This window comes from Rattus norvegicus, chromosome 19, assembly GCF_036323735.1.
Source record: "Rattus norvegicus strain BN/NHsdMcwi chromosome 19, GRCr8, whole genome shotgun sequence".
Classification (NCBI taxonomy): Eukaryota; Metazoa; Chordata; class Mammalia; order Rodentia; family Muridae; genus Rattus; species Rattus norvegicus.
In genome coordinates, this window is record NC_086037.1 from 13,222,501 (window position 1) to 13,250,257 (window position 27,757).

At 45.9% G+C, this 27,757-nt stretch overlaps 1 protein-coding gene across 3 annotated transcripts; it reads left to right on the forward strand.

Moving 5' to 3' along the window:
- The first annotated feature begins 333 nt into the window (after positions 1-333).
- On the forward strand, positions 334-23,006 carry Isx (intestine-specific homeobox). 3 transcript variants are annotated; one of them, XM_039098196.2, is made up of 4 exons: positions 334-2,016; positions 19,393-19,544; positions 21,293-21,373; positions 22,159-23,006. In XM_039098196.2, exons 1-4 carry the CDS (start codon positions 1,800-1,802, stop codon positions 22,393-22,395), a joined length of 687 nt encoding a protein of 228 aa, XP_038954124.2. In that variant the 5' UTR covers positions 334-1,799; the 3' UTR covers positions 22,396-23,006. The 3 variants fall into 3 exon arrangements, with proteins under 3 accessions (XP_038954124.2, NP_001387928.1, NP_001387929.1); NM_001400999.1 differs by having other exon boundaries at positions 885-2,016; positions 21,293-21,409; positions 22,159-23,001; NM_001401000.1 differs by having other exon boundaries at positions 885-2,016; positions 21,293-21,368; positions 22,159-23,001.
- The last annotated feature ends 4,751 nt before the right edge of the window (positions 23,007-27,757 follow it).

Here is a 27,757-nt window from a genome sequence, read left to right on the forward strand (position 1 = left end):
CAATCAGAAGATGGTGGCTTCACTATTGGAAAATCCCTGCTTCGCCTGACTGGCATAAGTCTCTGTAGATCACTGCAGAACCTAATCTCTCCCAGCTAAACCAGAGATTTTGGCACTTCCAGGAGACCTACTCCTAGAACAGGACCTCTTCACCTGTTTCCCCATCTCAGGGAAGTCCTCCCTCTTCTAACTCCTCCTCTCCCTCCTCCTCCTCCTCTTCCTCCTCTCCTTCCTCCTCCTCCTCTTCCTCCTCTCCTTCCTCCTCCTCTTCCTCCTCTTCCTCTTCCTCTTCCTCCTCCTCCTCCTCTTCCTCTTCCTCCTCCTCCTCCTCCTCTTCCTCCTCCTCCTCTTGTGAAGAGGTCTGCATTCTAACAAGAAGTTCACATTCACAGTTGGTTAGGGCACTAGCCATTCTCTGTTGTAATATACCCTGAGGCTTCCCAGGACGATCCTTAAGTTCCTCCTGTCACTCCAGCCCCTGTATCCCTTTGTTCTGAGCCTCAGTTTCTCCACATAACTCTCACAGGTTTTAGAATGCCTTCCCTGCTCTAACTCTGGCAAGCCAAGAAACACACATCTGTGAGGGACTACCTGTGGCTGAGCCTCTGTGCACCACACCCGGGCTCAGCCTCTAAGCCTTTACAAATCCCACAAATTCTCCGAGCTGTATAAACACATTGACTGGGCCTTGGCCATTCCTCCCCCACCTTCTGCTCTTCTGTTGCACCTGGCCATTTCTTCAACACCACGCCTCTGCTTGGCATCCCCTATCGATCCCTCCAATCCTGGCCGATTCCCTCAGCTCTCCACCAAACACCTGCATCCCATCCCATCTCCTGGGGTGGGGACTTGTTTCCCTTATCAGCCCACCCGCCTCCTGGGTTACACATTTCTTTGAACGGAATTCCTGGCAAGATAGAGCAGTGACTGTCAGCTCCGAGCCTGGAGTTTATTGGACAGGGCGTCTTCGGGGCTGTCTCAGAGACAGGTAAAGGGCAATCAAGCAGGAAAAAAGTAGAAAGGACCCCAAAAGAAGGAGAAACGGGTGACTAAAGAATTTAGTATGTGACTGAAAGTTGGGAAGAGGAGAACAGCATAAAGACCAGTGGAGAAGAGTCAGACCACAGGCCTGAGGTGAAAGCAAGCACAGACCTGGCAGTGACCCAGAATCGTCCTTAACCTCTGCTGAAGATCTGCAGAGGTACAGGAGCCCTGGAAGTCTGACTCTTGAGACTGGAAGCTGAATTGAGGAAGTCCAGAAGGGCCTCTGAGAAGAGGCTCAGGGCTCACTTGGCCACGAAGAACCCATAGGTGGCACCCTAGCTTCCCAGGGACTGCCTGAGGCCAGCAGGAAGGGGACACGAGTCAGAGAGAGGACAAAGGTGGATGCTGGCTCCAAATCTCTAGGCAGTGATATCATCCCACCAACTCCGCTGTTTTTTTTTTCTTTCTTTGTTTTCTGGTATCCTTGAGCTCAGGATCTTTGCCTAGGCTGGTGACTGTGAAAGCCTCCACCTCCAAGAAGACCCTCTCTGGAAAACTTGACCTGTGGAGACAGGACAAGTACCCACCAGCTCTTCTGCTAAAAGCCACTTTCTAATCTTGGAGGTGTTCGAGGTCCATGGAAGTCCCTGTGTTCAAGGAATTGTGCCAGAGTCCCCCAGCATCAGGATCTCCAATCACCACCTCTGTGTGCCCTCTGGGTCCCCAGAAACTCCAGAAAGAAAATATACCACCTTCTGCTGGCATCGCCCCAGGCACACACAGAGTGTTCCTCCCAGCAGCCTTCAGATCAGGCTATGGCAGGTCCTACCATCCAGAGGGACATAGAGAAGAGTTCAGGATACTGTGAGGCCCCAGAGAAGCTGGGCCTGTCTTTCTCCATTGAGGCAATTCTGAAGAGACCCACAGAAAGAAGAAATTTGCCCAGACCACAAAGCATTGGTGGTGGGGACTCCAGGCAGACAACTACCTCAGGTTCTAAGTTGGAGAAGCCCACACAGGATCAGCCCCAAGGTAAGTGATTTCTAGCCATTTTCTTTTGTTCTGTGGTCTTGGGGGAGAAGCGGGAGGACTCAAATGATCTTTGTCAATAAAATAGGGGGCTGTGACATCCAAAGGGATAGTAGGTTCTAAACCAGTCGCTCTTTAAACCTTTCAGTCTAATATGAAACTTCAGTATTCAGAGTGCAGAAGCCCATAGACTCGGGCCATTGTGACGTGCAGGGGCTCAGAGCTTGTTCTTGTGACCAGGCTATGGCTTGGAATTATCAATCACATCCTGCACTGACCAGGTGGTAGGCACTTTCCTTTCACTTGGGCAGAGATTATGATAAGTGGACTGATAAGAAAATCCACAATGTTACCAAGTTAGAAAGCTTGAAGTCGCAATCTGAACTCAGAGCCTGGAACCCCAAACCCTTGTTTCTAGTACATTCTCCCCGTGAGCTGTGTTCAGCCTGCATGGCTTCTAGTAGCTGAAGCTCTGTGAGGGTCTGTCCTCACAGGGTCCCCAAACCCAATTCTGTAGTCACCTGAGAGCATGCACCTAAATAAGTGAGCAGGTGGTTGTCAGGTTCTCCTTCAAGACAGCATCCACGCAGGGTATGGGAGCTAGAGAGCGGAAGGTGTCTGTCCTACCTTAACCTGGTGTGACTTTAGGGGAGTCCCTGTCCTCTCTGATCTCAGCCTCACTCTGTGAAACAGCTCAGGGAATGCAGGGTGGAGTGAGAGGGGGCGTTGTTGGTGCTTATAAAATCTCAGACCAGGTCAGGAGTCTGTAAGCCTGGGGTATCTTACATCTAGGTCTTTCCCCTTTCCACACTTTCATCTAAGAAATACTGGGCAGGTAGCTCAGGGGAGTCCTTGACAGACAGCATTGCCTCCCCACAGAGCCCTGCTGCCAGCCAGTCTCCCGCAGAGTTTCCTCACCGGGGCAGTGCTCATCTACAGGCAAAAAGAAGACCCAGGAGGGATGTTAGCAGTAACAGCAGGGGAGCTGGCTTATTCCCTGACAGAAAAGGGCCTTGGGCTCAGCTCTCAGAAGTTCACTGGTATCTTCCAGTCAATTGAGGATTCACAGAAGCCAGTTCACGGGGGTCTTAAACCTAGGTCTCTTCTGCTGCAGCTGTTTAAGTGAATTCCACTCTCACCATCACAATGAGAGAGTGGGATGCCGTTGATCCCGATAAGAAGAGACGGCTCTTTCTCTGCCTCCACTGAGGATAGTAACAAGTTCCATATGTATGTTCCTGCTAAAGTCGGAGCAGACACCAGAAAGTGCTGGCCGAAACAACAACCACAGCATTAGTGGGTACCCTGTGGCTCCCACAGCACTCGCCTGGCCTTTGTTCTAGCTCATAGTCACATGCGTGAGGCCCACTTAGAAAAAGGAAAACCCAAAAGAGGAGAGAAAACTAAAACTGCATGAGCTCCTAGCACTAGCATTTCTCCCCAGAAGCCTTAAAACCATGCTCGGGGACTATTTCTAAGCGCAATGTAAATCCGTGTGACCCTTCTAAAACTCAGCTTTCCCAACCCTCAGGCTGGGGTCATTCAGCAGTTTATGACTTTAAGGGATCTCAGGTATAAAGCTACTATGTCAATATTTCTGTGGTTATGACCATCCTAGCCCCCTATGGTGTCAAAAGGTGCTAGTTTTGTGGTGGTCAGGATAGGAGAATTTCTTTCCAAGTGTGTATATTTGAGCAGAACAAAAAGTAAAGATGAGGCGGACACTGGTGCGGACAGGACACCAATATGGCACCCAGTTCAAAGGTAAACCACAGACATCCGTGACGCTGTGTAGGTAGGGGAGGGGCTCAAGAAAACAGACCTCTAAGCCCAAACGTGGCACCAATGCACAGGGGACCTAGAGCGAATCACCCATCCGGGCCTCAGTTTCCTCAAAAGAAACACGAAAGAGAAGAGATAAGTCTCCATAAAGTTGTTCCTGGCTCTGGCATTCCTTGACTGACCCAACAATAAGTCAGCTGTTGGGAAACCCTAGAGCATGATGGTCATTTTTCCTAGCAGAGACTGCCTCTCTACAGAATGTCTAGTCACAACGCCATGTGGAAAGGGAACAAGGGAGCGAGGAGGCCAACCCTGTCCATCACCCTTGCCCCTCCCTACCATCTGAGGAGGCCCAAATGCAGCTCGGGTTTTGTTGCCGCTGGCCAATGCCCTTAAGCTCCTTGTGTTCTGTCATTCTTCTGGGCTAGAACCTCCCAAATAGGGAAGCCCCAAAGAACAGCAGTGAGGTACAGGCTCCTTACTCTCTCACCTTACATGTATAGATCATACGTCTCACCTTACATGGAGGGCATGACTTCAGGTGATGGTTTCAATCAGAAATCTCCCCAACAGGATCAGGCTCATGTTTTGAATGCTTACTCCCAAGCTGGTGACACTACTTGGAGAAACTATAAGACCTTTAAGAGATGAGGCCTGGCCAGAAGAAATATGTCAATAGGATTGGGTTCCTGGCCCCAAGTTCTCCTCTCACTCTGTGCCTGGGACTATAACAATGTGAAGGGTCCCCCACCCCAGTGTCACGTACCCTGGGCTGCTCCACCATGCCTCCCTGCCATGGTGAACTACAACCCACTGAAACTATAAGCCAGATGAACTTTTCCACTCTTAATTTTTCATGGCAGGTTTTATAGCCACAGCTCCCACCGCTTTATCACTATCATATAGGGAGCTTGGATTAACTGTGGCATTTAAAGCCCACGTCCAAGATGGTAACAAGAACAAGGGCAGGGCCACAAAGCTGTACTCTAAGGAGCCCCAGTGGACCTAGGAGTGCAGGGGAATTCTCTGAGGAGACTGGGCCTCAGAGAGGTGAAAGGGGATGTTCAAACGTAAAGTTCATGAAGAGTCAAAACCAGGCCTATCATTCAGGCTCTCAGGACAAGCTAGAGGCACTGCCCACCTTGACTGAGGATAAATACGATTCGTTCCCCAGCTTCTCATCCTCACGGGGACCCTCGTGATAAACAGGTTGGACCCTCTCAGATCCCAAATCTGGAGAAACATCTAAGCTCGTCTCCCTAAGTGAAAGGATGTTGGGCCCGACCATGCATTCACTCCTCTTGAGAGGGGCTACCCTTTAAAATCCAGGATCCTCCAAAGTCAAGGGAGCACCCAGTCAGGAAGAAGGCTTTCTCAATATTGGAGGCTCAGAGCCCGAGGAAGAGGAGGTCACGTCTACCTATTCAACTGATGAACCTCTGAAATTCTAACCCCAGTGGGGAAAGGAGAGCAGAGACGAGGCCTCTCGGTGGATTAAGCCTCTCGGTGTGGTAGGCTTGGGCAGATTGCCTAGCCTCTAGGGGATCCTGGTATGTTTCTTCTCCTGCTGGTGAGCTTTTATCCAGATAAAGTCTTACTCACTGTTACAAAGAGTTTGAACTTGGACATATCTTTGGGGCACAGTATTCCATTATGGTGGGTCTCTTGCTTACAGCCCTTATCGCACTCTCCTTCCTCTTTCTTTTCTCTTTCCTCTTCCCTTTTCATCTCTCCTCCCACTTCTGTCCCTTTGATATTAGCCTTCTCCTCCTTCTCTGCATTTCCTGGAATCAAAGACGGCTGTTCTTCCCTGGACACCTGAAGATAGAGCCTATGACCAAGGACCACAGTGTCCCTCGTCACTTTATGATTATTGACTTTGGCTAAATGACAAGTGAACCCAGGGATTCCCATGAGAGCAGACAGGGGAGGGGAACATGCTATCTGGGTAACTTTACGCCGCTGTGACAGAATGCTTGACGTGAACCGCTTACAGGAAGGAAGATTTACTTGTGCATACAGTTTGAGAGGATCCAACTCATGGTCCCTTGTCCCCATGCTCTTGGGCATAACACCATGATAATAAGAATGTAAGGTGGGATAGTTGTTCACCTCATGGTAGGAAGCAGAGGAAAAAGAGAAATCTGGAACCCTGTATAATTTTCAAAGGTATCAAATCCCAGCGACATACTTCCTCTTGCTAGGCTTCACCTCTAAAAGTTACCACAACTTCTCAAAGTAACCTGGAAAAATAGGGACCAAGTGTTCAAAGTATAAACCAACATATTCAAAGCAGAGCAAATATGGAGCTGGATGCCAGTACTTCCTCCAAGGGACACATGGCCCTGTCTCCTCCACTTGACCCCATGGATCCCACCTCTTTATCACCAGTACCACAGTTACAAACTAACTTGGAAAAGGAAAGGATTATTTCGGTTCACCATTTCCTGGGCTTCAGCTATAATCTATTGGCCCTGCTGCTCTGGCCAGGTCTATGATGGCGTCCACATCACAGCAGGGGCATGTGGTGGAGAAAACCATGTTCCTCATAGTCAGGAAGCAAAAGTGAGAGAAGGGAAGAGTAGGAGCCTCTTCCAGCCATTCAAGGGCACAGCTCCAGTGAACGGAATACCTACTGGTCACTACTTCCTAAAGTTTAAGAACTTCACAAACACCACAGGCCGGGGAGCCAAGCTTTCAGGAAGTGAGGCTTGGGGGACGGTCTGGATGCAAACTGTAACAAAAGACTCTCTCCCAGCCCCCGCCCCTAGAAGAAGGCCTCTGGAGGAGGTAATGGTTAATTTGCCATCTCTAGACTGAGAAGGGAGAAGAGGCCCCTGGGAGCTGCTGGTAGACCAATGAGGCTTAAGACATGGAAGCAGACCAACCCCTCGTGGGTCTGCTAAGCCAACAAGGGTGGGATGTTGCTGTTTTGTATTCCAAGAGGAATGAGGAAGCATTTTGGAGTTTAATGCTGGAAAATGTATATGGCCAATAGCAATGAGAACTCTTTGATTACAATTTTTAAAAATGCCTCAGTTGAGGTGTGTGTGTACAGCCTTGAAGAAAATTAAACATTCTTTCACACTGAGCCATGGGAAGGCCAAAATCTATTGTCAGCTTCGTTGGTGTTGGAAGCCCAACCCTAACATTACCAATCCCTCTAGCTGCTTCTCTGCCTTTTGGCTCTTTCTCACTGCAAACTAGCAACCCTACCCGCACCCCACCCCCCAAGTGACTTCCAACAGCTTCTAGAGTGACATCCTAGTACACTGACTGTCCCAACGCTCTCTAAAGTCCCAAATCTAACAGATACAAAGGAGGGACTTCCTGGTCAAGGTTCAATAATACAGCCACCTCAAACTAGTCAGGCAAGGCCAGAGACTCATGGAAGTGCATGTGTTTGGTCGGGAGTGGGGTCCTTTTCCCACTCATCTGTCTCTATCACACTAGGGTGACGACTCCCTATCTTAAGACTCTTTTCATTATTCACAGGTCCTGTGTATTCTCTGTGTTCAGAAGTTTCGCACTTCTTTTCAACAGTATATTCCTATAGAGATTTTTTTTTCAAATATTCCTAGAAAGGGGAAAGTTGTTAGTCATTTATTGGACAAAATGGCTCCTCTCTCCGCTTGCAGAGTCATGTGACTCTGGGTATCTCTAACCTGGTCACTACACAATCAGGCTAGATTTTAGGAGAAGGAAGCATTAGATTATTCCTCTGTTATTGGTAGAAAGAGTAGCTAAAAAATGGATTCCCTCATAGGATAAAAGTAAGTTCTAAATCACTTTCTGGGGCCCAGGCCCTGGCTTCTCAGCTTCTGTTGTTCCCTGCACCACTGCACCATTACAAGTAGAAGCTGGGGCAGGCACAAGGTTTGTGTGGTGGCAGCATTTGAAATGTAGACACCACACACACACACACACACATACATACATACACACACACACATATACACACACATACACACACATACACACATACACACACATACACACACACACACATACATACACACACACATATACACATACACACACATACACACACATACACACACACTCACACACATACACACATACACACACACATACACACTCACACACACATACACACATACACACACATACACACTCACACACACATACACACATACACACACATACGCACACACGTACGCACACATACACACACACATACACACATACACACACATACACACATACACACACATACACACATACACACACATACATACACACATACAAACACACACATACACACTCACACACACATACACACACACTCACACATACACACACACATACACACATACACACTCACACACACATACACACACGCACAAATACACACACATACACACTCACACATACACACTCACACATAACACACACATACACACATACATACACACACATACACACACATACACACATACATACACACTCACACATACACACTCACACATACACACACACATACACACACATACACACACATACACACACACATACATACACACACACATATACACATACACACATACACACATACACACACATACACACTCACACACACATACACACATACACACATACACACTCACACACACATACACACATACACACACATACGCACACACGTACGCACACATACACACACACATACACACATACACACACATACACACATACACACATACATACACACATACAAACACACACATACACACTCACACACACATACACACACACTCACACATACACACACACATACACACACATACACACATACACACTCACACACACATACACACACGCACTAATACACACACATACACACTCACACATACACACTCACACATAACACACACATACACACATACATACACACACATACACACTCACACATACACACACATACACACACATACACACACATACACACACATACACACATACACACACATACACACACACATACATACACACACACATATACACATACACACATACACACATACACACACATACACACTCACACACACATACACACATACACACATACACACTCACACACACATACACACATACACACACATACGCACACACGTACGCACACATACACACACACATACACACATACACACACATACACACATACACACATACATACACACATACAAACACACACATACACACTCACACACACATACACACATACTCACACATACACACACACATACACACACATACACACATACACACTCACACACACATACACACACGCACTAATACACACACATACACACTCACACATACACACTCACACATAACACACACATACACACATACATACACACACATACACACACATACACACATACATACACACATACACACTCACACATACACACTCACACATACACACTCACACATACACACACACATACACACACATACACACACATACATACACACTCACACATACACACTCATACATACACACACACATACACACACATACACACACATACACACTCACACATACACACACACATACACACACATACACACATACATACACACATACACACTCACACACACATACACACCCGCACAAATACACACACATACACACTCACACATACACACTCACACATAACACACACATACACACATACATACACACACATATACACACATACACACATACATACACACACATACACACTCACACATACACACTCACACATACACACACACATACACACATACATACACACACATACACACTCACACATACACACACATACACACACATACACACACACACACACACACGTGACTTCTCAGCAAGGAAAAGAGGCATTGCTGTTTGTTGATTAGTACATGGGACTTACCTGTCACTCTATCCCTGAAACCTGTGATGTTGCTTTCATCCCACCAGACCTTGAACGTCATGACAGTTGGTCACCATAGTATAGCAGAAAAGAGAACCTGGTGAAAGATATCAGAACTCCCAGAGGGGAACGATGAACTCTGCATAAGAAGGGCGTGAGAGAGGAGCTGGCACTGAGATGGTCTCAGCAGGGAGAGGAGAGAGGACTGCTCAGCAGTCACAGGAACAGAAGAAAGTATGTCTCTTGAAAGGAACAACCAAATTCAGTGTGACTCCCATCTAAATACGCCAAGCAAGGTCACAGGAGACAAAGAGCAAGCAGACTGAAAGCCAAATGTCTTAGTTAGGATTTCATTGCTGTGAAGAGACACCATAACCAAGGCAACTCTTACAAAGGAAAACATTTTATTGGGACTGGCTTACAGTTTCAGGGATTTAGTTTGTTATCATCAAGGCAAGAAGCATGGCAGTGTCCATTCAGACATGGTGCTGGAGGAGCTGAGAGTGCTACATCTTGATCTACAGGTAGTCAAGAGAAGACTGTGTGCTACACTGGGCATATCTTAAGCATAGGAGATCTCACACTGTGATACACTTCCTCCAACAAACACACCTACTCCAACCATACCTTCCAATAGTGCCATTCAATATGGCCAAGCATTCAAACACATCAGTCTATAGGGGCCATTCCTATTCAAACCACCATACCAAACCAACCCCACATGGCCTGTAAGTATGAACATTTTTGAAAGCCATGCTTGGAGAACTTAGACCTCTACTGAGGTAGAAGAACAAATCTACTTTGGATAGGGTACCCCACACACTTAAGTAGAGGACAACTGCCTTTAACAGGAAAGGAAGGAAAAATGGAGAAAACCATGAGAGATTGTGTGTGTCTATATGTATGTTTGTATATGTGCATGTGTGTATGTGTGTTAAGTATGTGGTGTGGTGTGTGTATGTGTGCGTGGTTTATATTAAATGTATATGTATGGTGTGCATGCATGTGTATTGGTGTTATTTGTATGTATGTATTATTATTATGTCTGTATTATGTATGTAATGTGTGTGGTGTATATGTATGTGGTAAGGTGTATGTGGTATGGTATATGTAATATGTGGATGTAATATAGATGAGGTGTTATCTGGTGAGTATGGGTATGTATATGTTTGCATGTGTGTATAAAGTGTGTGTGTGGTATACATATGGTACATACGTAGAGTGCTTATATGTATGTGTCTATTATGTGATATATATGTTCAAGTATATATGTATGTGTGCTATATGATATGTATATGTATATGTTATGTATATGTTATGTATGTGGTATGCGTATGGTGTTTGTACTGTATCTATGTGTGAATCTGTCTGATGAAGTCCTACTTACAAAGTGTCATAAAAGGGAGGTCACATACGGAAGACGCCCATCTGCATATGGCCTGTCACCTGTCATCACTGGGAGCCATCAGCAAACCCAGTTCTGGCAGGTTTCTCCAGGGTCCCTTCCCTTTGCCTCCTGTTGCGTTCTTTCTTCTCATCCCTTCCCACCGTCCTCCTCTTTTCAGTTATCTACTTAACCAAAAAAAAAGTGTTTATTGCAGAAAATAGAAATATAGATTCAAATATACAGGGAAATGTAACTATAGCACCTCCATCATGCCATCTAGCTGTGATCGCTGTCATTCCCTTGATAGGTGACAGACACTGAGACAGAATTTTGAATATGAAGTTTGCTCGCCGCAAACTGAAACTTAGCACTCATTTCTCCTCAGATCTCTGGTGTTGTTCCTGAGAGAGTCACAGCAGACCTGGGAGGGAAGAACACATTTGCTAGATCTGTGCTTTGAGGCTTGGGTGGTATGTTGCTAGACAAAGGAGGACAGAGTCTTACAGACACGGAGCAGTAAAGAGCACCTGGAAGTTGAAAGGCCATGGACAATTGCAGGGGGATCCAGATGTTGTCATGTATGGCTGCAATCCTGTGACTAAGGGATGGGGAGAGAAGCCATTAGTAAAAAGGACAGATGGGAAGAGCCTTGATTAGCAGGTTAAAGAGCTGATCAATTCTGTGGGGATAAACAGAGCTGTAGAAATCCTTGACTGATTCAAGAGAGGAGGCCAGTGCATATCAGCACTGGGGATCTCCTGGCTGTACTCTGCCTTCCTGTGAAGTCAGGTATTTCCAGCCTACAGGGGGATGCAAATTTGCCCAAGGTCTCTTTCTTGATGAACCCATTGCCTTCAATGACAAGGACAGACCGATTCCCAGAGCCTTCCCCCAGTGGCAAAGACCCGACCCCCCCACTCCCACTCCACCCCCATCTCAGCCTTTAGCTGCACAGCCAGGGCCAATTAACAAGCCACGGAGAAGGAGCAATCAGGGGAAGGGAGTCCAGTGCAGAGAAACATCGGTTTATAATTAGATGGCCTAATCACCTGCATAAATTGTGTATTTCTTATGATCGATGCGCTAAATAGCTCTCAGTCTTAATTAAGTTCTGCTGACTAGTCACTTTGAAGACTCACTCATGTGTGATTCACAGCTCCCAAAATAAACAATGGCCACAAGAGCCACCTGGAAGAGCTGGCAGTCCCTGCTGCCTTCATCCACCTCTCCCTTCCCCCCCCCCCCAAGTGTTCTTGTCCATCTCAGAAGATGGGGTTGATGGGCTGAGATGGAGCCTTGGGCTTCCTGACTTGTTTGCCGAGAACCTGGGAAGGAGATGCCAGGTCTAGACCAGGAACCCAAAGACTGCTTTATTCTCCACCTAGTGACCCATCCTTCTTGAGAAAATGAGACCTGATGATCCCTAGTCCTCTCTGTGCAGGGATACAGAGCACTCTAGCCCTTGCTGCTATGAAGGCCCTCATCCTGGGCCTGGACCAACTTCCTCAGCGGGCTCAGATTTTTAATGCCTTGCTGAACAAAATCCCTGAGGTTTCAAAGGTGCACAGGCTGTATTCTGTTCCAACTTCTTCTCCCTCCACAATATGTCTACAGTGCTCTCCCTCTGGTACCTGCTTCTGTCTCTAATGACCCATTCTGATTTGTCACCTGGGCCTCCTGGCTTCTAGCAGCTTCTATCAGTATATGGTGGGTGACCTTCATCCTTTCCAACCCATCCCATTGGATGCTTCGCTTGTCTCTCTCTCTCTCTCTCCCTGCCCTATGGTGGGGTTAACTCCAAGAAAACCCCGCCCCAACAGATAATCTCAACTGACACCATTTCCACCACTGACACCTTCCTCCTTCCCAGGCACACAGAGAGAGGCGAATCCTACTGAGGTCAAATCAAAGTTGGCACCACATCTATCTCATACTTCCCTTCCTGTAGATTAGTGACAATTTAATAATATTGTAATGGGGAAAAACAAAGTTTGTCCCAGAACATGATTCCTTCAAGAATGGATCAGGCAACCCAGTGAAGAAGTCCTGTCCAACAGAACATCCCACAGTGATGGCCCTGTGCTACAGCTACACAGTCCAGCATGGCACCCCTCACCACACTTGTCCTGCTATAGATACATGGCTAAGAAGCTGAATGCTCTATTTTGCTTAATTTCAACAGCCACTCTGAGCTAGCAGCTGCTCTTTGGGACAACACAGTTCTAAGGACAGGATGTCCAACCTCGGGTTGTCCTAAACTTGTTTCCCTGACTCTAGGGTTCAAGTCTATCTGTCACTCCCACAACTGGACTTAGCCTTCTTTGGAAGCCCTGTCATTGGGAGTGACCTTGGCTCTGGAGTTCTCTCACTACCAGTTATGTCTCTCTGGTTTGAGGTTATTCCCAAGAAGGGAAGTATTAAAAAAAAACAAAAAAACAAGCATTAGAAGGGGAAAGAATACGATCAAAATATATTGTTTGTTTAAAAATAAACAACTTTATAAGAAAAAAACAGTAAACTTAAGGACAAAAAATAAAATAAAATCATGTTATAAAAAGAAAATAATCAGCACTGACTACTGATACCCCCAAGAACCCCACATCCTGTCTTGGGGGAAGGACCTTGAAACCTTAAGTCAAGTGGGCTGGTCCATCTCCATCCCCCCCGTGAACTTGGATTTTAGGTACCATCTGTCTTCTTAGAGCGATCACTGGAATAATTAGACTTTAATTACACCGCCAGCACCATTATCATCTCCCAGACACAGATATCCATCCAAAGCATATGTAGTTCAAAGCCAATGACAGGCCATCTGCTTCTAGCCATGCTGTACCCGGTCAGTCCCTTTCCATGCAGTCAGCAGTCGGGTGTTGACTAGAACAGGGTTTAGATTCTTTCCCTTGTTCATCCAGCCTCCCCATGACACTGAGAAAGTCCTGCTGTGAGTGGGAAAAGCCTTGTCTCCCTTAATAATAATAATAATAATAGCCCACAAAAAAAAACTCGAAGCCAATACTTGTTTGTCTAAGTTTCATTCTGAGGAAAGTGAATGCATTTGCTCATTTTCGCTGTAACCCACATCCTATTTCTAGCCCTGCGTTGTTTTGTTTCCTGTATTCTACTCTTGCATCCCACACTGACTTCAATGTCCTCTACTCTACAACTCCAGATTTCCAGGAGTCTCTCGACCCACACTGCCCTGACAGTTTAGAATTTTCTCTTGTGTTTTCAATGGCTTTTTTTTTTCGGAGCTGGGGACCGAACCCAGGGCCTTGCGCTTCCTAGGCAAGCGCTCTACCACTGAGCTAAATCCCCAACCCCTCAATGGCTTTTTAAAATAGAATTCTTCTTTGTCATCTCCATGCTGACGGAATGAATACGTGAATAAATTGGTGAGTGAGTGAATGAATGAATGAATAAATGAGTGAGTGAACATACACAACCCTGCTAAGCCTCACTAGTTAGGGTTCCTTACCCACATACACACCCATGGTGCTTGTTAGAAGCTGCGCACAGAGCCATCCATCATGCTCCTGGCGGTGGTGACCCTGCTCTTTGATCCCACCTCAGTTCCCATTGACTTTGGCTCATGCTGTAGTGAGGGCATTTCCACCATCATGAAGCAGAGCTGTCACGGTGATCTAAGAATACCTTGTTCTTGTTCCACAGTCGTGGCATCAAAATAAGTAGAGTATAGTGACAGATGGGTCCATGGTGACAAGGAGGCTGTGACTATCCCTCCTCCCCTGGCAGGAGGATCACTGTCACCTAAGATTCTAATCCCCTCCTAGTTGCACACGGTGTTACAGGGTGCTAGTGGAATGGGGGACTACGGTCTTTGTGATGTGGGTGCAAGATCAACCATCCATTTCCAAGGGTACAATCTCCCAGTGGCTCATCTGGCTTGAGAATCACCTATGCTCCTGTGAGTAACCCCAACAAACTTATTGGTTTGCCATGCTGAAGTTGGATGGAATCCTTTCTTAACATCTCTCCAGGGAAAGAAGCAATTATTACTAAACACGCCGCCAGTTCTAAACAAAGAATAGCATCTTTTAAAAATGAATTTGGGGCCACTTCTACTCCAAGGACAAATGGAGGCAGAAAAATCAGAAGTTCAAAGCCTTCCTTGCTCTATGTAGTGGGTTTGAAGCCAGTGTGGGCAACATGAGAACTTGTCTCAAAATAATAACAAATGTATTAATTTTATGATCATCATTGTTTTATTATTATTATTATTATTATTATTATTATTATTATTATCATCACGATTACTTAAAAGTAGGGTAGACTTGGAAAAGGAGGAAGACAGTAGCAGAAGGGAGACTCCTACCAGACCAGAGCAGCACACAACAGCTAACAAGATGAAAAGGTTCTTACTGCCCAGCCTTATGACCTGAGCTTAATCTTTAAGAGACCTGTTCTCCTACAAATCATCCTCTGACCTCAACATCCTCACACTAGTAAATGCCCACACATACACACACACACACACACACACACACACACACACCTATCACCTATCAATCAATCAATCAATCAATCAATAAATAAATAAATAAATGCAGTAAGTGGAGGAGTAAAAGCATTTCGAAGAGATTTTAAAAGTGAACTAACAAAAAAGGTAGGGCACTGGGGATGGGTGAGACCACACCATCTTATTCCTACAATGGAGGAGACAACATGGTTGATCCTGAAAAAGGAAAGTACCCACCCCTGTGTGCCCTTTTCCTCCTCCGCAAAGGGTCCCAGGCAAGCAACCAAGAGAGGATCCCAGGTCGTTATGGATTTACCATTAGTCGTCTATCATTCATTGCCTCTTCTGCCTCACCCTACAGACCATGAGAGCAGGCACAGAGAGGGAATTAAATGTGCCAAGTAGTGGAGGTAAGCTCAGAGAGAGGTTGGATCTCATAGTGTGGTCTCTACCACTCACCAACAGCAGGATTGCTGGCAAGCACCACCTCCCTCCATACACTGGAGCTGCCAAAAGAAGAAAAGGAAAGTTAGTGGGTCTATTCAGTTATTAAACTACCACCAATTTTCACGGAGTACCTACTCCAGTTCCTCTTTAGAATTCAGATTCCGCCTCACCTTTTAGGCCACAGCAGCTCTCATCAGTCTTCTGCCTGATACATGACAACAGAAGTTCTATAAAATTTCAGGCCTAGTTTTCAAAAAATGTCTTCTCTGTCGTGTGGGTTTCAAACCAAGTTATTCATTTGGAGCAAATACTGATGAAGCTCTCCCCAGGTATTGGTCGCTCAGTTAATCTGAAATCCACTACTGCTTTTGAGAGGTTCACTCTCCAGAAAGACAAGACAGATAAATACAGGCTGCCTCCCCAGTGTGTTTGCGTCCTCCAAGCGTGAGTATAAGTCTTGCTTGGACAGGAGGCACTGCATTCTCCATCATAACCTGAAAGTGAAGACAATTGGGGCTGAGAGTCTGTGCTTTTTCTACACTCCTGTAATAGTCCCAGTTAAGATTACTGCAGCTCCATCTTCAGAAGCCCTGATCAGAAAACAACACACACAGTTTGGTCATTCCACCAGCATCTCCTGTTGCTTGGTTCCATGAGGCGCTATGTACAATGCTGGTCAAGTCTTCCCTTCTGAAAGATCTCCCTGGAAGGAGCGAGTGAATAAACTACTCTTCTTTTTTCTTTTTTTACTGGGGTGTGTGTGTGTGTGTGTGTGTGTGTGTGTGTGTGTGTGTGTGTAGACAGATGTTTATGTGTGTGCCCATGGAGGCCAGAAGATGAGCCAGATCCCTTGGAACTGGAGCTTTATGCATTTGTGAGATGCCCAATGTAAGTGCTAGAATGCAAACTTCCGGCCCTCTGATAGAGCAGGAATCAGTCTTAGCCACTGAGCCACCTGTCCAGCCTCAACAACTACTTTTCTATCTGTCACACAGGCACAGCTGGTTCTGTTTGCCCCTTTGGTATACGTCTCTCATCGTGAAATAATGAATCGTAGCTAATAGCATCACTTTGTCTCTCTATGTACAAACCCTTTCTGATTATTCATCTTTTCAAACATTTGCTTAGATATTATTGCCGGTTTGCTCTATCATCTAAAAGAATAGTTTGTCTGTGGAATATGGAATAGTTAAGGCAGTAGGTATTACCTATTACAAAGTTTTTAGGGACTTCTAAGTCTTTGTCACTACAAATACTGTTCCTATCATATCTTATAGACAAAATACTTACTTTGAGCCTTTTCTATGTTGAGACCCATCCATTGATGTCAATCCTTGGACTCTATGCATGCAAAGTCAAGTAAAGGCCAAAGATTAAAGTATTTGGATCTTTTTTAAGACTGAATTTATGTCCCAAAGAGGAAATAGCTATAGGATGTGCTACAAAGTCGGGCAGTTGAGCAACTGGAATGAGGCTGGGTATGTAGGTTGGCAGAGCAATGGGGGTAGAATTGACTATGCCGATATGAGGACCCACCATGGTTCCATAGAGGGCTGTGCCCAGAGAGAAGTCCCACAAGTAGAACTAAGGGTCACTCTCTTGAACTTCTTAGCAATTTTAGGTAAAAATTTGTGTTTTAGAAGTCCAGTGAGACTTTAAGCAAATCCCAGGATATCAGATCATGGCGCCTCCACTCACCATCCTTTCCACTCCTGCTGCCCCAAGATAGGCTCTTGGTCCTCTCTCCCATGTCCCTACTTACTTGTACTCTGGAAAGGAGTTGGCTAAGGTATGGCTTCCAGGATATTTAAGGTCATGTGCCAAGTCGCAGGGTGGGGTCAAATCTCTCCACCGAATATTTATGTCCCAAAGTTTTGAATTAACTCCCAGGTCCCTGGGAAGACTAACATACTCAGTCTGTGTTCTCATTTAATCTGTCTCTCTCAAAATTAAATAGCAAATTAAAAGACAACCGTGAGGGCTAAGATGACTCAGTAAGTGAGACCACTTACTGCATAGGCATGAGGCCCTGAGTCCAACTCCCCCAACACACGTGTAAAAAGGCAGTATATAACTATGTACACAGCTGTAACCCCTGGGGACAGAACCAGGAGAATGATTTGTGGATTTCTGGCTGGCAATTTAGCTCCAAGATCAGTGGGGAGAGCCTGTTAAGTGGACTATTATACAAAATTGTAAACAAGACACCCTTTGTCCTCCTCTAACTTCTGTGTGAGTATACATGGGCACACACACATGTATACATACACCATACACAGGCATGTATACATACTTACATATAATACATGGATGGATAGATAGATAGATAGATAGATAGATAGATAGATAGATAGATAGACAGACAGACAGACAGATACATGGATAGATGGATAACTCCCTCCCACGATAGATAGTGACAATCTAGAAAATTAAGGAAAGAGCCCTTGGCTCTTTTCTGAACAAAGGACTCACATTTTCATTTTTTGGGTAGGCCCCACAATGGCAGAGGCAGACCTGAATATAACTGAAGCTAGACAGGTGGGTTGGAGACAGATTGGCCGGGCTCCGCTGCTGCCACACTCAGACTATACTTTTTAAGCCAAGGTTGGCATACTTTTTCTCTAAAGGGCCAGATGGTAATTATTTCAGTCTTTACAGCCATATGCTCTCAGATGCAATGACTCAATGCCACCATTATAATGCAAAAGCAGGAGGAGATAGTACAAAAATCAACACGTAGAACTACGTTTCAATAAAACTTTATTTAAAAATACAGTAGGCAGGGTTCAATCTGCAGGCAATGGTTTGCCATCTCCCAAAGTAGACAAGTGGGTAATTCTTTTTTTTTTTATTAACTTGGGTATTTCTTATTTACATTTCAAGTGTTATTCCCTTTCCCAGTTTACGGGCCAACATCCCCCTTCCCCCCTCCCCTTCTTTATGGATGTTCTCCTCCCCATCCTCCCCCCATTGCCGCCGCCCCCCAACAATCCTGTTCACTGGGGGTTCAGTCTTAGCAGGACCCAGGGCTTCCCCTTCCACTGGTGCTCTTACTAGGATATTCATTGTTACCTATGAGGTCAGAGTCCAGGGTCAGTCAAGTGGGTAATTCTTAAAGGCATTTGACCAAAATCAAAGGCCCAGAATCAGAGAATTTTCTAGAAGGTTAACTTGACTTCACTGTGGAGTAGAGAGAGGATCATTCTAGAAAACAATGTTGCTAAGCTCCAATTCCAAGAACCCAGGGACCAAGACTCAGCAGTGGCCATGGGTTTGGAGAAGAAAGAACAAAGCAATATGAATATCTCCTCAAGGGGCTGACGTCAAGGTCGCTGACCCAACTTGAATGCTTTCTTCTACAGAGGAAAGAAAGAACAAGCGGAGAGTTCGGACTACCTTCACCACAGAGCAGCTACAGGAGCTGGAGAAGCTCTTCCACTTCACCCACTACCCCGACATCCATGTCCGGTCCCAGCTGGCTTCCAGGATTAACCTGCCCGAAGCTCGAGTACAGGTACAGCACCCACCTTCCAGCCAGTCACGTGCTGGGTCCTCAGCCTTCCGGGACTGCCTCAACTGAAACTGCCATTGGTTTTATCTCGAGGGTTGACGTCACAGCCAAATGTTACTTTCTAAGCAATGAGACCAACCTCATTTAAGAATGAGTCTCCTCGCCGTGGTGTGGCAATGTAGTGGGTGGGTACCAGCGCCCCATCTCCTAACTTATTTATGCTTCCTAAAGGTTGCTCACACTATCTATCTACCTCACAGTTGGTTGGAGTCCACCAACATTTTTACTAAGATTATCACTTTGAGTTTTGCTACACACACAGTCACTGTCAGAGAGACCCATGTTCCCTGCCATTGTGGCCGGAAAGCAACCACACCCAAGGCATAAAGAGTGAACACGGTGACATTGATTTACGAGTGTTGAAATCTGGTTTTGGTACAATTTGCGGGTGTTTAAAAAAAAAATACTGTTCTTCTTCTGGTTTCTTTCTTTAATGATTTAAAATTGTGTAGATCACCCCTCAGCTTGGGGGCCGCTCCAACATTTGGAATGGCAGTGTAGCTTATCAGGGTCCTGTTGGCGAGCCTAGGTACGGAATGCATCCGTGTCCCCTGGGTGTAAGCAGAGTAGACATCCCTAGGATCTACAGTTAGAGACAAGGTTTCATCACCTAACACCCATAATCTCCTTACCCCGAGTACCCACTCCTTTTGTCCATGCTTAGAGACACAGTAGCCCTTTGTCCCTTCCAAGCCAGACCCAGAGCACTCTTTTTTTTTTCTTTTTTTTTTTTCCGGGGCTGGGGACTGAACCCAGGACCTTGCGCTTCCTAGGTAAGCGCTCTACCACTGAGCCAAATCCCCAACCCCCAAGAGCACTCTTTTAGGCACATTCAGTGTCACAAGTCCTAGGCTGACATGAGAGAGTCTGTCATATCCAACTATAACTCTGTTGGCACTCTCACTGAATAAAAAGTCCTCTACATTCTTCTTTTTTCTTTAAATACAGTGCATTCAATTTCATTCAAAATCAAAGCAGAGGTCCGATGTGCTGCTCTTTGTGTCAACCTCCTTTCCTTCTGGCTGGAGCCCAGCCCTGCTCCCCTCTCCCCCCCCTATTTGGAACTGTGCTCCAGCAGAGTGCTTAGCACCTGTGTCTGCAATCAAGTCTAGACTCCAACACCTGCCTCCCCAGAATCACCAAGTACAAATGGCCACATGTCAGACACCATCAGGGTGCCCACGGGTGCAGAGATCTGCCAATGTTCAACCTAGAGATGCCAAGTGGCCCACAGAGGTTGTAAACTGGTTACCTGCTGATGGCAAACAGCCCACAGATGGGTTTTAGTTGGCCTGCACAGCATTTGAAAATGCAAAGGGATTCATTTTTTTTTAAATATCATGATTTTCACTTTGGAAATTGAATGAGTCTGACATACATTCCCACATGGCAACTGTTAACAGGACCTGAGGCTCTGATCACCGCAGACCCCACCTAGGGCTTCTCGGTTATCACTCATGAATATCCCCTACCCCATTTCCACTCTAAAGATTATGACTCTTGTCTCTTCTCTGAAGTCTCCAGACCTCACATGCAAAGAACTTCCCCCCACCCCCAGTTACAGTGAAGCACTCATTCTTTGGGCGGATATCAATGTTCTGCATTTGGGGGCGGGGGGAGATACCAAATGGGAGCGGTAATAGTTGAACTGTATTTCTTTTACAAACACCATTTCCTTTCTCTGACCACAGATCTGGTTCCAGAATCAGAGGGCCAAGTGGAGGAAGCAGGAGAAGAGTGGGAGCCTCAGTGCCCCACAGCAGCCTGGTGAGGTCAGCCTGGCCCTACCCTCAAACATGGACATGCTTGTGAGTGACCCAGTCCTTAGTGGAGCTAGAGGGACAGTTATCTGGGAGCATCTCAACCAGGCCCTGAGGCGAGGAAATCCCGAGGGAAGTGCCTACAGTACCAAGCACAATGGAAATCCTTCTAGAAGTAGGAAGGTCAAGGAAGGAAGACAGGAACTTAGAACAAATGTCTGGCTGGCTCTCCCTTTGAGTGACAGGAAGGAGTGGTTTTATCACTTGTATAAAACTTCATAGTTCTCAAAACAGTGTCATGGGGTAAAGTATAAAACACAGGGGTTGGGCATTCAGCTGTAAAGCAGACTGCCCAGTCTTATACCCCAGCTCAAATCCCACATCACAGGGTGGCATAAAAGATTTGCCTTGCCCCTTAGAGGTCAGTATTAAAGTTTGGGCAAAGATGAAATGACTGAGATCTGGAACATTCTATTCATGGACTGCTACGGAAGAAGAGCTCTGAGGACTAAGACGATGTCCCAGGCACATAGTTGCTCTTCATGCTGTGAGGATTAAATGCAGCAGGTCAGATTCTGCCCAGGTTAGCTGAAAGGTACTCTTGACCTCAGCCTGCAAATGAATGTTGGTGACCTTGCACTCAACTAGGTCACACGGGAGGCTGAAAGTCTCAGGCAAGGCAGAACAAGCTGGCCACACTACCCGGCTACCTGAGTCACGGGGGTACCTAGGAGGGAGCAGGGACAGTCCTCAGTAAACGTTAGGGTTCATTGTTCCCCTCTGGTCTCTCCTGACAGGGTCCTGTACTGACGCCCACTGCTCTGCCCACATTGGTGCCACCCACAGAATGCTACCTCCTCTCTCAGACTCAGCTCGCTTCAAGCTGGTTCCCTGCCCAGATTCCCCTTGTCCCATGGCACCCATGGGACCTGCAGCCCCTGCCTGGCCCTCTCACCCAGCAGCCTTGTGTCCCTACCTTCATCCTCCCACCCCCAAACCCCAAGTGGGGCAGCATCTGTGCAATGCCAACATAAGGACTGGTTTCTCTCTTCCCAAGCAAGCAACTCTCCTCCCTCAGTGATGGCCGACAGCCCTGGACCTCAGAGAAAATCACTTCCACAGTCCATCAATGGCCCCCAGCTGAGGAAGCTACCCAGAGCTTGCCATTAAAGACTGTACCAGCCATGGATGACAGCCAAGGACAGCACACATCTCACCAAGTCAGTCTCCTAGTGCAAAATCCTGGCTGACTAAGGGCTGGGATGAAGCTCAGAATAAGCTGCTCTCTTCTCACCCCTCATCTATAACTAAGCAGCCATTTCTATGGACCCCTTTGCCCCTTATTTAAGAGAGCCTTGGGAAATACAAGGCATGGGGGGAGGGCTGCACATTCATGAACCCATCCGTATACTCGTTCACAATGTCCACACTGAACGCTGAGCACTGTGCACTTGCAAACAGATGTTGGGCTACACAGGTCAGATTCTGCCCAGGTTAGCTGAAAGGTGATCCTAACCTCTGCCTGCAAATGGATGTTGGTGACATTGGACTCAGCTAGTGTCTAGCACATTCCTAATGACTTTGATATGAAAAAAAAATCTCAGAATGGGAGAGAAATAGAAGAAATTGTTCTTAATTTAAAAGAGAATTCAGTGTCCTTGTCATTGTGTTGGGCTGGAAAAGGATGGTGTCCATCCTCACGGCATTACTGATGAGCAAGACAGCAAAGTTCTTTGTGTTCCCAGGACCCAGCTAGACCACTCCCATCTGTGCTAGGCCTTTGTTCTGCTCTTTGTTTCTTTGCAGAGACTCAAGCCAGTGGCCCTCAACCTGTGGATGGCAACCCCTTTGGCCAACCTCTATGTCCAAAAAGATTAACATTATGATTTATAGCAGTAGCAAAATTACACTTCTGAAGTAGCAATTAAATAATTTTATGGTTGGGGTCACCACAACATGAGGAACTGTATTAAAGGCTCACAGCATTAGGAACGTTGAGAACCACTGCCCTAGGCGGACCACATATCCTGCTGAGTCTGGTTTTTCCTGTCTCTAAGATGGAGACGGTATCTCCCAGCTGACCTACAGCAAAGAGCAACTGGGAGGCTCTGGGATGTGCAGGGTGGGCAGACGCTGGAATGACATTGGCATCTCATGCCTTACTGGACAGGCAATGACTTGGAGTCCCCACCTCAACAGACTCCTACTCCCAGAGGCCTCCTGTTGGGCTCTCTTTCTGCCCAAGAGTCTGAGGCTTGTCCTTGCTGCTCCCCTCAGATAGATAGCTGGAGATAACCTCTGCGTATAGTTCCAGAGTAGGTTCTAGAAAATTTATCCTGAATCCAAAAGCACCTGAAATCTGCATAATGCCTGACCTGCCCCAGAGGTCGACCAAGAGTTGGGAAGCCTAGGTCTTAGCTGTGCATACCCTCCAACTTGTTCATGACATCATTGTTTTATGTCTCTGGGCCTTAGTTTCCCCATCTGTTAGTTAAAGATATCAATGTCAGCTCTGCCCTGGGGTATTCAGTACACCAAAAGTATGAACCACAGCTCACAGGACAATAGGACTGTTCTTCCAACTGAGAAGTTCTCGGCCACCCTGTACCGTTGAGGATTGGAGTCCGACCTGCAGATAACTCTGGGTGAAAAGAGACAACTAGGGAAAGGTGGGGAAACACAAAGGCAAGTAGTTCATAGTTGGATAGCCTGTTGTGTTGTGTCACTGTGACAAAATGCCTGAGATAAACAATCTATCAGGAGGAAATGTTTCAGGGGTTGAAGGTCAGAGTCCTCTGGTCATGTTGCTTTGGGCCTGTAGTAGCATAGTACATCACAGTGGAGGGTGTGGTAGAAACCCCTTTCCTTCACAGCCACCAGGAAGCAGAGAAAGGCAAGAGAGGGGTCAGGGTCCTAGCATCCTCTTAGAAAACACAACTTTAGCAACTTAACTTCCCCAAATTTCTAAAGGCCCTGACATCTTGCAGGTGCACCACAGGCTTGAAACCAAACCTTTAACCCATGCACGGGCCTTTGGAGGCACATAGGCTTAAAACCATGGCCAGAAATCCATTATACAAGTGTAACTCGCATCATTTTTCTATTCCTGGACTTAACTGTCTGCACTCTTAGCAAGAAATTTATTCTGGTAGCTTCTAGATTATTAATTCCCAGTTTAAATGTGGTGTCAGATCTCCCAGGGATTGAACTCAGGACAGAAGGCAAGACCCTCTACCTTCTGAGCCATCTTGGCAACGTAGGAGACATGAGTTGCTCAACTGCAAGAAGCTTAGCTTTGCTGCTATAAGAAACACTGAATCTGGGCACATCTTCCTCCCAGGAAGACTCCTTCCTGCCCCCCAAAAACAACTTGCTATTCCATTGCTTTATACCCCTTCCAAACTTACCAACTATGGAACCTCAGGCACCAAACGACATATTCTTTCCATCTATTTCTCCCCTAATAACTTCCTTGCCTCTGTGGAAGACTTGACAATTAGAACAGAGTCTCTGCACATGAGAAGAAGACAGCATGTCTGGGTAGGGTCATTTTCCCACAAACCTTTCAACTCCTCTGCCGTCTAGGTGTTATCTCAGGAGCTCTTGACTCCACTTCCGAACCACCAAAAACTCTCAAATGAGTTGTCGAAATTATGAGTCTGTTTCTTCTACCAAGGAAAAGGGACCCCCTCCTTTGCCTAGCTTTTCTATGAGCTCTGAGGCTCAGAGCAAGTGGTCATCAGGAACCCTGACGGATAGGTTGAGTCCCATTCTGACAGACTCTGACTTTAGCAGAAAGACCAGTGAGAGAATACAAGAGCCACTAATTTATCTTTATGTTTTTATTTTTTTATTTTTGTATATGCATATGTGTGTGCATGTTTATGTGTGTGAACACAGATATGCATGTGTTACCATGTGCGTATGGAGGACAAGGACAATCTCACATGTCAGTCCATGCCTTAAACTTTGCTTGACAAAGGATATCTTTTCCACAGCTGCACATACCTGAGTATCTAGCTCACAGGTTTCCAGAAATTCTCTTGTCTTAATCTGAAATCTCACTGAGAGAACACTGGGTTGCAGGTGTACACTATTATGCCCAGCTTGCATGGGTTCTGGGAATCAAAATCAGGTCTTCTTCAGCCATCGTCCCAGGAATCACTTAAAGGAAGGAAGGGAGGTGAAAAGCTGGTGTGGAAAAGACAGTTCTCAAAACCAGGTTCCTAAGGATCACACAAAGAAGCCAGGAATGCTGGGAAGACAGATGCCATTGCGAGACTCCAGCCCAAGTCCTGCTTGCCCATCTAAAGCAGTGGCTCTCAACCTTCCTGCTGCTGTGATCCTTTAATATAGTTCTTCATGTGTTGTTATGACCCCCAACCATAAAATTATTGTCTTTGCCACTTCATAATTGTGATTTTGTACTGTTATAAATCATAATGCAATTATCTGTATGCAGGATATCTGACATGCGACCTCCAAAGGGGTTGCAACTCAGAGGTTGAGAACCATTGGTCTAGACTAAGAAAAGCCAAACTGTGGGTGAAGCCCCCAGGATGATGCCAGGGACAGTATGGAAGGTAAATTGTAACAGGCTTAAGTCTGACCCCCAAGAACTATCAGAGAAGTTTTCCAAAGGCCCTTTGTGTCCCCACCTCTCCAAGGAATGCCCTTCAGCACCCTGCATTGGGAACGTGTCATCACTGAGGCCCCGGGATGGCATCGAGAACATTCCTATCTCTGCCCTTTGCCCTGCTCATCCCTCAACCAGGAATGCCTACCCCTCTTTGAGGGTATGCCTTTCCACTCCGGTGTCAAATCTCCACTCAAAGAAGATTCCCACTCTCCTCCTTCTCTCCTCTGAAATTAGAAAATCTTTTGCATAGTCCAATCACAGAATGTCTAACAGCTGTTATGTGCATGTGATTTAGCAGCTTGGAAAAAGTTATGTTTACAGACAGAAATCATAGATAAGGTCTGCCTTATCTTTTATGATGGTTCTTCCTTCTCGCTCCCACAGCACTGTGAACCTTCTTTGTGATGATATATATGGCCCTGGTTCTGAAGTCCTCCAGTGTGCCAACCACTTTGACACAGGCTCACTACATCAGGGAGGCAATGTGACTTGTGCAACATCACACAGCAAAAGTCTATTTAGACCCCATTTCTGCTTGATTCCAAAGCTTGGAACCACGACATACATAAAATTATAACGATATAGTTAACATATATATATATATATATAATTTGTAATTAATGAAAACATAAATTATGTACAAAATATGTAACAATATAAATGCATATGTGGAGAGCTATGTATTTATTACATATGTGTGGCCTTCCAGTATTTACTATATCTATTCTCCTTTCTAGTACCATATGCAGTTGCAGAGAGTGCTAGGCATGTTAGGTGAATGGCTAAATTCTGTTCTGTAATTAGTCATCTTTCTAACCTGTATCCAGTTGTCTCTCTGACTTACACTATTGTGATTTTCTACACAGGTAGAAGAGACAAATCAGACTAGGCCCCAGTATTCTCTATAGGAGAAATCAGAACTCACAGAAAGACTGGCAGAAGCTTATCATGGCCCCAAGTTGTTTGGAAGGTTGAAAGTAATAGGAACAGCACACAGGTGCCAGTGTAGTCATCCCTGCCAGATGAGGCTGTTCCAAGGCCTCCTCAGGAGGGCCCTGACCGTTGGGTGACCCCTGGGTGGGGACCTGTTCTCCTCTGAGAAGGAGGTTACTGCCCTCTTATCACCAGAAGGTAATAAAGTCATTTCATGGCAATTAAAACCCTAACCAATTTAAGTCATTTACAGCTCCAAACAATTACACAGAGATCCTTATCCCCAAGACTCCCAAGCTGTTGTTTGAAGTGGGACATAATGGCCACGGGTAGGAGGAGACAGGAGGAAAGAGATAGTGGCTGGAGCCTAGGAATGAGATTCTCTTTACTTTGGTTTTCTTTATTTTAATTAGCCTGCACAGTAACTGCTCCTCTTGTGGCATTTTCGTGCTTAGTTTTGACTGATTTCCTCCACTCTCAACTCTCCCCATCTCCTTGGTCTCCTGTCCCCATCTGCATTTGTACCTTTCTGATCCCAGTTTTCCCCCATCCACATTCATACCATGTGAGCTTTCTATTTCTTTCCTGATCCCTTGGGGCTCCCTCCCTAGCCTCGGGTCTCTTTCTACTTTCCTGAACTTTATATACACTCCTACAATCACACACATATGTAAAACTTAGAAGCTAGGATCTGCGTATGAGAGAGAACATGTGATACTTGCCTCTCTGTGCCTGAGTTATCCTACTCAATATTATATTTTCAAATTCCATCCTAAGCTCCTGGCTCCCTCTACCAGACGCAGGCTCCTTGTAGTGTCTAATGA

Bases quoted from the DNA above. Each gene is read 5' to 3' on its own strand.
- Isx (NM_001401000.1), top strand. From the start codon at position 1,800: ATGGCAGGTCCTACCATCCAGAGGGACATAGAGAAGAGTTCAGGATAC. The intron at 19,545-21,292 runs GTACAGCACCCA...CTCTGACCACAG, and splicing joins TGCCCGAAGCTCGAGTACAG to ATCTGGTTCCAGAATCAGAG. The intron at 21,369-22,158 runs GTGAGGTCAGCC...CTCTCCTGACAG, and splicing joins CAGTGCCCCACAGCAGCCTG to GGTCCTGTACTGACGCCCAC.